The sequence below is a fragment of the Erythrolamprus reginae genome, chromosome 1 (genome assembly GCF_031021105.1).
Source record: "Erythrolamprus reginae isolate rEryReg1 chromosome 1, rEryReg1.hap1, whole genome shotgun sequence".
NCBI classification, from domain to species: Eukaryota; Metazoa; Chordata; class Lepidosauria; order Squamata; family Dipsadidae; genus Erythrolamprus; species Erythrolamprus reginae.
In genome coordinates this window covers 229,754,833-229,766,709 of record NC_091950.1, presented here as the reverse complement: position 1 = coordinate 229,766,709, position 11,877 = coordinate 229,754,833, and the positions used below count along the sequence as shown (strand labels likewise).

The window sequence follows — 11,877 nt, the reverse complement described above, 5'->3', positions numbered from 1 at the left end:
TCCACTAACAGGATACTAAAAGGAGAAGTCTCATGTTCTCATCTCGGGAGTACCAGCTTTCCAAAAGACAGAGAACAATTAGTACACAAAATCAAACTGCAAGAGAACTGTGCTTCCACCTTGCAAAAGAATGTATGGATACAAACTTTCTGACCACAGCAGAGTGGCTCTATATTTGCAAAATATTATGGGCCAGCCTTTCTTTGGTGTCGGGTGCTAGAACAAGGAGCCTGGGAATTCTGGATGGCTCACTGTGGAAAATATTCAGAAAGATCTTCTAATGGAGGAATGCAACACATACAAAAGATTTTTTTTCTTTTTAAAAAAGGATGATTTTCTGTATTAAAATTATGGCAACAAAGTTTAGAAACTCATTTAAAAAGCATCATTTGCCAGAAGGTTCCTGAAATGTACATTTGTGTGGTTAGGTTTGTCAATGATGCACACTCCATCACACCAAGAAGTCCAAGGGCGTCGCCAGAACTAATCAACCAGGGTGAGTTTAAACAGTTACATGGCACTCGGATTGCTTTCTTCCATGAGTCTCGTCCTGTTTCCGTGCTTCAAATGATTGCCTTTCTCAGCTTCCTTTAAAAAAATACAGACTAGAAACAAAATGTGCAGATAATTCTTTTCTCTTCAACACACACACACACACACACGCATACACACAAAAAGACTGTGACTCAGAACTGCTGAATCCCATTGCAGATGTCAGAAAATGGGAGGAGCTTACACCTTGAGCAAACAAAGAGGTGCTGGGGCTTCTTGCAAATGAAAGTCAGACACCCCCCCTGTTGTTCCAGGCACTACCCAACTGACTCACAAAGTCTTCTACAGTGACGGTGGGTCATAGAGGCCCAGTTATTTCTTAGGCCTTAAACCAAGAGGTAACTGAGGCTGCTGCTGTCGGTTGAGAAGCCTGTGTGCTCTGGCTCTGCAGCATCTCTAACGGCTGGGAGGGGATATCGCAGAACCGTGGGCTGGGCAGGTTCTCCCAGTCTGTTCCAAGGTCAGTTTCTTCATCACTTATGTGTTCATCTCCACTCTCATCTGTTTTTCCAGCACCGCTGGGGTCCACAAACTCCATGGAATCTTCCAAATCGGCACTGATCTCAAACGGTCCAGATCTATTGGGGGAGGGGAAAAGAATAGGAGGGAGGGAGGGAGGGAGAAAGATGCTTTAGTCACACATGTGGTAGCAAAAACGGAAACAAGCGCTCATTTAATGTTGAAAGGTGCACGAAATGAAATAAACGAGTCAAAACTGAGGATGTGCACTGGCTGCCAATTGGTTTCTGGACTCAATTCAAAGTGTTGGTTATGACCTATAAAGCCCTACATGGTATTGGACCAGATTACCTGCGGGACCGCTTCCTTGCCACATGAATCCCAGCAACCAGTTAGGTCCCACAGAGTCTGCCTTCTCCAGGTCGCTTTAACTAGACAATGTCGTTTGGTGGGAACTAGGGAAGTGCCTTCTCTGTGGGGGCCCCGGCCCTCTGGAATCAGCTCCCCCCGCGGAGATTCGTACTGCCCCCCGCCTTTCGTAAGACTCTTAAGACTCATTTATGTCGCCAGGCTTTGGCCAATTAGACCCCCAGTGGTTCTCAACCTGGGGGTCGGGACTCCTTTGGGAGTCGAATGATCGTTTCATAGTGGTCGACTAAGACCATGAGAAAAGACAAATTTCCCATGGTGTTAGGAACTAAAGCTTCTATTCTGGTGCCTTGGAACATATTTTTACAATCCGACCAATCAGGCGTTTACAGTGGGGGTGTCCTTCTAACCTTCCTGCCAATCTGCTTAAAATTCTGTTGGGAGAATTGGTGCTAGACTTATGGTTGGGGGTCACCACAACATGAGGAACTGTATTAAGGGGTCGCGGCATTAGAAAGTTTGAGAACCACTGCCTTAGCCCCTGACCAACAAATGATTGTATGACTGCGGTATGAATGGGTGAAATTGAATTTAAAACAACTATGGATTTTATCTGTAGATGGTTATGTAATTTTAATTTCATTGGATTTAGTTTTACTGTAATCTGCTGTTTTTATATATGTTGTAAGCCGCCCGAAGTCCTCGGAGAGAGGCGATATAGAAATCCAATAAATAAATAAAGAAAACAAATGTGACACCTCTGGCTGAACAATTAACTAACTTGGAATCTCATCAGAGCAAGCTTGCCCACGGAGCAATTTTTTTTTAAAGGTCACAGAATAAGGGAATAAACACTTGGAAGATCCTATAAAACATCAAGTTATAAAAAGTATTGTTTTACTTTTTCTGAATCATATACCAAAATCTGTAATTGAAAAGACCCATCCCATATCCCTGGACCGAATTCTTTTTTCTCTCTGACTTGGGAGAGTTGGTGATGGTCGGATTGGATGTTATTGGGGTCATGTATTGAATATACAGTAGCTTATCAAACTTCACTATTGTTTACAGGGATATTTGAGACACAGAGGGGATGCTGGTAGACTTCTAGAAAGCTGGTGATGGCAAGGAAGAAAGTGGGGCATTTATCATTGAACTGTTTCTTACCTTCCCAAATGTTCTGTCTAGGACTGACCAAGTACATCAAGTTTCTGAGTGTGTGTAGAGGGTGCAGAAGATCTAAGTTGACATGCTGGAAAAGCATATGAAGGAAAGCAGAATACTCATCAGGCAGGACTTGAAAGATGAGGAGGAAACAATGTAAACCCTTCCAAGAAGGAAAAGAAACCAAATGAAAACTACCTGAGAAAAGCAAAGGTAAAGGATATTGGCATTTAGCTTTTTCACTGCCCAGGTGAATTTTCTCCTGCTAAGGTTTTCTCCGCAAAACTCACTGCAAAATACATTAAGGTGCAAATATTAAGGCACAAAATCTTAAACAAGGCAAATAAATGGATCACACTGATCTGGCAAAATAGTTGTGTTGGAATAGCCAACAGAAAAAGAACAAGTCTCATCCAGTTCTATTTTCCATTTCCGAGAGGAGCCACTATTACAGAATTGTGTAAGTAATTCCTCCCTCCCTTTTAACGTCCAATCATAGTGATTTGCAAAATTGAACATAATTATCACCATTTCACAAAACAACCCCCTAAGTCTACATTAAGGATTTGTCTCTGTAGTTTAACTTTTGCAGAGGCTTAGGAAACTTTCCATTTGGGATTTATTTGTGTGTGTGTGTTTATTTAATGCCCATTTACTCCAATGATATAAATGCCAGGAATGCTGCAGCTCTGGATGGTCAGTATTTTAAAAAATGAAGTTTGCTGTTCACCACCTCTACAGTTTTATTACCATCTCTGAATCCAGTCATATACTTGGTTGTCTGTCAACCTACAGTTATTAACATAGTACTTCTTTGAAATCTTAGGAACTCAAAATTTCGTGCTATATTATAATGGTTACAATTCCTAGAGTCTGTCTTTCAACATAACGTTCTCAAAAAACATTTCAGTATGTGTTCTAGCTCCTTCTAGATTCCTTACCTGTTATATAGCTTTTTGGGAAGGTTTACATCCAGTATAAGTGACAAAATGTTAGTCAGCTGAGTTACATAGCACAAAGCAGCACTGATGGTATAAGCAGGATTGTTATGCTCCATGTCTAGAATAGAAGGGAAAACAAATCAGTTTTGATGGCCACATCAGAAAAGGGCAGAATCCAAGCATTCACAATATGCTACTCATGGAGAAAATAGTATCCATAACAACCATGTATGCTTTTTGTAGAATTCCAAATTTAAATAAAAATCACTTTTAAAAAATAACATTTGTAAAGTCTCACAAGATCTCTAAGTGTCATTAAAGTTCTCACAAGATCTCTAAGAGGGTTCTTTTTGGGGGGGGAGGCACCTAAAGCATTGAGATCAGACAATTTGTTTGCTTGTGAGATTTCTGAGATACAATGCCAGTTAATGAGCTATCTTCTTCTCAATTATGAGAGCTAAAAAGACGCTTTGGGGAAACTCTCTAGCCAATATTATGTTCTGCAATTCTTAGGCTCCCCATGAAAATCATCTCAGTCAGAAGGTACTTTATGGTATCCCTGTCTTTTCTTACATTTCACTAAGCCAAATGTCAGGGCAGGATCATCAAATTTGCATTTCAATATTAATTTTTAAAAATGATGAAGAACCCAGCTCTCTGAGGCTTTTTCTTAAAGTTTAAATGACACCTAAATGACCATTACCTGGTCCTTGTGTGGTTTTCTTCTCTTCTACCCAATTGTAGTAAGCTGAATAATCCCCATTGTTAGGAAGGGTTATCCAAGGCCCTGTGATGCCAATGCTGGTGTATCCATTATGGTCATCACACACCCATCGCCCCGAAAGGTAGGTAGTTCTCCTGGCTTCTGCAAGCTTGCTTACGGTACTGGGGGTCATGGCATTCTCGCTCTCTGAAGATACATCTGCGGAGTCCCTAGAGGAAGAGCAAGGAATAGTTACTACTGTGTTTCCCCAAAAATAAGACACTGTCTTATATTAATTTTTGCTCCAAAAGTTGTGCTATCTCTTATTTTCGGGAGGTGCCTTATATTTCTCAAATAAGACAAATTCACAGGCAGAAAAGCTGACACCCCCAAAGAAAGTATACCATACGGTACACTGATTACGGTACGGTACCTGTCAGTATGGCACCCACACACACAAACGACGGCACTTATATGGTACAACAGTATACTCCCGCTATTGCAGCTTCCGGCCACCAGAGGAACTACAGTCTACGCACTGTAGTGGAGACTGTAATGGCGGTGAGACAGCAGCAGACTGTGTCTGCTGTACTGGACGGTACAAAGCGATGGAAGGGGCCATCAGGGGACACCACATTATTGCGGTACCGCTATGAACAGCTTTGAATGGTACCATAAGTTTTCCCACTGTACCGTATGGAAACTTGACTATGCCTTATTTTTGGGGGGTGCCTTATATTAGCAAATTCTGCAAAAACTCTGACATGCCTTACTTTCGGGGTATGTCTTATTTTCGGGGAAACAGGGTAGAAGGATTGCAGAGTCAATTGGATATTATTCCAAAAAGAGGTTTCAGAGTACAGTAGTAGCTCTACTTACGAACTTAATTTGTTCCGTGACCAGGTTCTTAAGTAGAAACGTTTGTAAGAAGAAGCAATTTTTCCCATAGGAATCAATGTAAAAGCAAATAATGCAGGCAATTGGCGAAGCCACAGGGAGGGTGGAGGTCCTGTTTCCTCCCAGGAGATTCCTAGAGAGGCCTCACAGAGTCTTCTCCCTGCCTTTTCTGGCCCTGTTTCCTCCCAGGAGATTCTTAGAGAGCCCTCACAGAGGCTTCTCCCCACCTTTTCCAGCCCTGTTTCATCCCAGGAGAGATTCCTAGAGAGGCTCCACAGAGCTTCTCCCTGCCATTTCCAGTTACAATTTCAGAAGCTCAGGTTTGTAACTGGAAAATGGTTCTTGATAAGAGGCAAAAAAATCTTGAACACCCGGTTCTTATCTAGAAAAGTTTGTAAATAGAGGCGTTCTTAGGTAGAGGTTTTTTTTCTGGAGGTAGTTCAAGATGCTGGTTGCCACTTTTAAAGTCCTAGATGGCATAGAACCTGGTTATTTGAAGGATTCATGGATTGTATATACAATCCAGCTGAACTGTATAGGTAGGTTCACTCTAGGTTCACTCTATTAAACACTGTCTTCTGACTCATAAGTGAACCTTTTCCAGCCTGAAATACGGAGGGCCTATACATCTCTTCTTTCCATCAGACCTTGAAGACCTAGCTTTTCTCTAGACATTGGGTCAGAGAAGCCCCACCTTTTTTTTCCCTTTTGAGAGCAACTTAGATTTGTGATAGTTTTATTTTTGTGGGTTACATCTCCCCCTCAAAACTCCTCTCTAACATGTACAAGAGGCATGGTGGCAAGTGGTTAGAATTGGGGTGGATTGCTTTTGGTCGTACACGTGTGCACACATGCCCCAAGCGGGTTTTTGCTTCTGCACATTTACAGGAAACAAAAAATGCAGCAAAATCCCACACAAGAGAGAGATTACAGCAAAATATCACCAAAATCTCTCTCTCGTGCGCGTCCCCTAGTGAGAATTTGCTTCTGTGCTTGCGCACTAAGCAAAAAAATTATGAAAAATTGAAGAAAAAAGATGACAGCATCCATAGAACTGACACCAGAGTGGTTGTGTGCAAATTGTACAATCTGGCGGCCGCTACTGGTGCACAGTTGGGTGCGCACCAGTAGCAGCCCACTACTGGTTAGAATGCAGTACTGCTGGCTAACTCACTGTTCACTCGAGGAGTTCCATTCTGAGTAGCTCAAGGTTGACTCAGCCATACATCCTTTCGATGTCAGTAAAATTATGACCCAGATTGTGATGCAATATGCTAACTCTGTATACCACTTACAGAGAGCAGTAAAAACGATGAAGTGGTATGTAAGTCCAAGTGCTATTGCTATTGCTACAGTTTTCCACTGACATAGACAACTGGGTTAAAAGAAGGAGATATTAATATTATTTATAAGCAAACAATATGTATCACTAACTTCTAGCATATTACTTCAGAAGACAACCACTTATACAATCCCCCACAGATAAAATCAGCTGCTTTTCAAATATGACTTCTACCTTTCTTGCTTTGCATTTCCAGCTTCTAAATATGCAAGTTACACATTTTACAATCTTTTCCTAGATAAAACCTTTTTACAGCAATGGCTGAGAGGAAGGAATTTGTCAAGTGTTGCCAAACGTGTTTAGTTAGTTAGTAATGGAGTCCTATGGAACAACAGAGCAGTGATCTTTGATGAACCTTGGCTTCTCTCTTAATGTATCATGTTCATCATTAAGCGCCTGATGTTTCTAATTAAAGTAGTAGCCACTGGGAGGTATTATCTATGTATGTGCTTGTGTATAATGCTTGTCGACACATTGTTTCTCTGATTCTTAAATAGGATTATAATAATAACCAATGCAATGATTAAATAAGTTTAAAAGTTGCACTGAGTGGGAATATTCTGACAAAGATCCTAAAGTCCAGGAGTACATTTCTACTAATTAGATTTCAGAACTCTAATCAGTCATGATTTTAAGTAAAGAAAACTCAAGAAGAAAAACTGGAAGAAGAGAGAGGTGAACTATGACTGCTACTATAATTACAGCAAATGTCCAGTCCCAGGCCAAGCACACAGAAATACACTGAGAGGTGCTTCCAAAATTAACTGATACATTTTGTGAAGTAAAGAAGCAAAGAGCCAAGGAAACAAGAAGCACAAATGTGCAACCTTGCTCCCCCCAATAGAGAAAAAAGTCCCCTAAAGTTCAGCAGGCTTGTAATAAAAATTCTAATTCAGAACAGCAGACACAACAGTGCAATTCCAAAAGTCCAAACATTGCAAAAGGGTCATCAGCTGGCAGATCTAGAGTAAAAGTCATGAGGTTTCCAACCAGGAAGAAAGGTGCATTGAATGGATGAACAAAGCCAGTCATCCACCCAGAGGTTTGAGCTTGCTGTTTCTTGATAGTCAAGTAATAATTCTTTCTTAAATAGAAGAACTCTGCAGAGTTCCTCTGTTTTCCTCTGCTCTTCATAAGGTGAGTCCTGAAGATGAGGATAGCTCAGACTCCTCATCTTCAGGCAGTTATGGCAGCTGTGCCTGCTGCTTACCAGACAGCCCAACCTCATCTGTGTGTAACTCCTCAGACCATGGTTTCTTCAGCAACCAATAGAGGATGTGTCTCCTCATTGTCTCTTTTTTAAATTAGATTTTTATTATTTTTCTCCACTATACATCCATACATATACCATAATTCATAACCAAATATACCTAGTTGATACATTTCTATTCAATAAAACATAAATCAACATCCTAATTTGTACCTTTTATACTTTTGTTGCCCACCTGTTTTCCCTCCATGTCATCATTACCCTCCTCTATCTTCCTCTTTCCCCCTCTATCTTCTTTCTCCTTCTCTCCCTCTTTCCTACTCCTCTCCTCTCCCCTTCTTTCCTTCCTTCTCTACTTCCTTTTCTCCCTTTTGTCCCTTCCCTGAGTGTATCTAGTCACAATCCATCTTATAATTAACAGACAGGTACAGTAATTTATATCCCTAATTCCATTTAATTATCAGTGCAACTCCTAAACTTATTTTTTTCAGTATTCATATTTATACATATATCTTATATTTTCCTAGGTATATTAACTACTATCTTAATGCTGCCTCCTCAGCTACCTAATTTTGTCACCTGGATCTACCATCTTCAATTTTCTATTTTCCTCCAATGTAACCAATATTACTATATATTGTAACATATTATATATATTCCATATATTGTTACATATTCATTTTCTAACCAATCATAAAATTTCCCCTATACATTACAGTATTCAGAGTCTTCCTTATCTTTAATTTTTTTTATTATCAATCAATTCATTTCCGCACAATCTAGTATTTTTTTAATTACCTCCCTTTCAGAAGGAGCTGTTGTTGATTTCCACTTTTGCACAAATGCAATTGTAGCTGCTGTAATTATATGAATAATTAAATATGTATTTTATTTATTAAATTTCTGACAATATACCCATCAGGAATATCTCTGGTTTCAATTCTATATGTTGTTTCAATATTTTTTTCTATCCATATTTGAATTGAACTTGAATACACTTTGGCTTTATCACATGTCCACCACATATGATAAAAACAACCCAGTATTTGGTGACATTTCCAACATTTCATAGATTTATCTATTAAAAATTTATAGCTATTTTTCCAGTGACATGTTTCATCTATAAAACGTTTTATTCAACTTTCCTTTATATGCTGTTGCCATTGTCAGTTTATTTCTGTCCCAAAGCTGTTGCCATTTATCCAGTTCTATAGTATGACCAAAATTCCTTGCCCGTATAATCATCTTTTCCTTCATCGTTTCCTTGTTTGTTCATATATATGGCCGTCAAATGTAAAATAGGTTTTGAGGCAAAATTTCAAGAGATGAATGAGGTAATCTCTGCTAGGATTTTGTGATGTCTTGGTTCCATTTCTAACAATAGATTTTTGATGGTCTGGAAAGCTAGCTCATGCGGGATAGATGTGAACAGTGAGGTGACATCGAATGACACCATTATCTCATCCTTCTCCACCACTACTCCTTTCAGCCGTTGTACAAAGTCCATAGAGGATCTTATAGTAGTGGTGGTCCCAGCAACCAGGCATTGCAATTATAGCCCCTTGGCTAGGCCAAATGGGGGGGGTGCCACAGAGGGAGATAATTGGGCGTAGGGGTATCTCCACCTTATGGATTTTTGGCAACCCATAAAATCATGCCATGGCTGAGTCTTTTTTTTTTATAAAATATTTTTTATTATTTTCAAAGTAAAACGAACAAAGACATACAACATTAAACATTTAAGGAGCTACTATTGCTCCGCTTATCATAGAAGTCTAACTAATACAAAATATAAAAAGCTCTAACTGTTACAAGATCTAAGCAGAAAAGCCACATTTGAAAATTACATTATCATTAAATTTAATTATAGATTTTTAAAATTAAGATTATTGATTGAGTTTCTTTATATATATATATTTTTGAACAGAAAATAATAATAATATACTTATATGTATATATATATATCAAAAAACAATAAACAAATTGTTAGTAATACAAAAGAAAAATAATATAAACACTTCTGTGTTAGTTATAATATGAACTATATAAACTATATAATTCTATCTTATAATTTTTAAGTAATCATTTATTCTTATATGTTTAATTTTTAATACTATTTTTAACATTCCACCAATCATATACTTTATCCCAAATTTTATAAAATTCTGTTTCAGTTTGATTGTTCAACCTTTTAGTCATCATATCTAGTTCTGCACACTCTATGATTTTTTTAAACACCTCAGAGTCTTTCGGTATCGTCTTTTCTTTCCATTTCTGCGCGAATGTTATTCATGCCGCGGTCAATATATGTATTATTAAATAGTAAATATCTTTTTTATACTTTATATTTGAAATACCCAATAAAAAAAATTCAGGAGATTTTTTAATCTTCTCCTTTGTTATTTCATTTATCCAATTCTCTACTTTATTCCAAAATATTTTTGTCTCCGGACAGGTCCACCATGTATGGTAATATGTACCAACTTCTTTTTGGCATTTCCAACAAATGGGCGATACCGAAGGAAACATTTTAGAGATTCTATATGGTGGAAGGTGCCATCTATAAAACATCATAATTTGATTTTCTTTGAAAGAGATTGATTTTGTTATTTTCCAATTATAGGTCCATATCTTTTCCCAAGTATCTAAATCAATCTCTTTGCCAAAATTTTTGCACCAACTGATCATATTATCTTTCAATATCCAACCTATCGTTCTATGATTTAGTAAATATTTATAAACATTTCCAATTGTCTTTGTTTGATTTTGGAATAATAATTTGCCCAGTACATTATTTTCTTTTTTAAAAATGTAAGTCTTTACGTCTATTTGATATCTAAAACTAATCTGCATATAATGCCACCAATCTAAATCTATACCTAACTCGTATAACTCTTGTTTTGTTCTTAATTTTAATTGATTATTTAACAGATCACTATATTTCCAAATCTTACCTTTCCTTTAAGATTTGGGTGTACTATGGCTTCGAGGGGTGAAACCCATTCTGGCATTACTAAAAAATGATTTTTCTTTATTTCATTCCACACTTCTATCAATGCCTTTCTAATAACATTATTTTTAAAATATGAGTGGGTTCTTAACTTATCATACCAAACAAATGCATGCCACCCGACCATCAAGTCGTGGCCTTCTAGGTTAAGCAATCTTTGATTTTCTAGTGTAAGCCATTTTTTTATCCATGTCAGAGCCGTGGCATGATAATATAGTTTCCAATTTGGAAGCCCCAGGCCCCCTCTCTCCTTACGGTCTTCTAATGAATTTTGTTTTATTCTTGATTTTTTACCTTGCCAAATAAATTTTCTTATTATCTTATTCAATTCGGCAAAGAATTTCGCTCCTGGATTTATCGGAATCACTTGAAAAAGGAATAATATTTTTGGAAGGATATTCATTTTGACTGTGGAGATTCTTCCTACGAATGATAATTGTAAATTACTCCATATTTCTAAATCTTTTTTAATCTGACTTAATAATTTTAAATAATTGTCGTTTTTTAAAGATAGGGCTTTGGAGGTCATCCATATCCCTAAGTATTTCACTTTTTTCGTGATCTTCATGTTTGATAAGTCTCCTAAGTGTTTTCTCTGTATTTCAGTCATATTTTTTGTTAGTATCTGTGTCTTTTCCTTATTTATTTTCAATCCTGCCACTTTCCCATATTCTTCAATCACATTTATTAAATTTAGGATAGATTCTGTTGGGTCATCTAAAATAAAAACTACGTCATCTGCAAATGCTTGTGTTTTATAAACTTCTTTTCTGATTTTCAATCCTTTTATTTTCTGATCTGCTCTTATTTTTATCAGCAATACTTCTAATGTCAAAATAAATAACAATGGTGATATTAGGCAACCTTGTCTTACTCCTCTTTGTATAACTACTTTTTCTGTTTGTTCACTATTTATTATAATTTTAGCAGTTTGTTCAGAATATATAGCGTCTATTATGTTAAAAAACTTTGTTCCTACTTCCATCTTATTTAATTGTATTTTCATAAAATTCCAGTCCACGTTGTCAAATGCTTTTTGAGCATCTAGAAATACAAGTGCCATTTGCTTTTCAGGGTGTTGTTCGTAGTATTCCAAAGTATTAACAATTATTCTTAAATTATTTTTAATTTGTCTTCCTGGTAAAAATCCATTTTGGTCACTATGTATCATGTTGTTTATAATACTTTTAAGTCTATTGGCAAATATTGATATAAAAATTTTATAGTCTA

The 11,877-nt window shown here is 37.3% G+C and overlaps 1 protein-coding gene across 1 annotated transcript; it reads right to left on the bottom strand.

Annotated features, from left to right (window-relative positions):
• Positions 1-871: 871 nt before the first annotated feature.
• On the bottom strand, positions 872-7,716 carry LOC139171757 (beclin 1-associated autophagy-related key regulator-like). The gene is given in 7 exon segments (XM_070760206.1): positions 872-1,130; positions 2,548-2,566; positions 2,569-2,632; positions 2,743-2,833; positions 3,486-3,603; positions 4,189-4,418; positions 7,676-7,716. Coding segments are annotated over 7 exon segments (822 nt in total).
• Between the last annotated feature and the right edge of the window lie 4,161 nt (positions 7,717-11,877).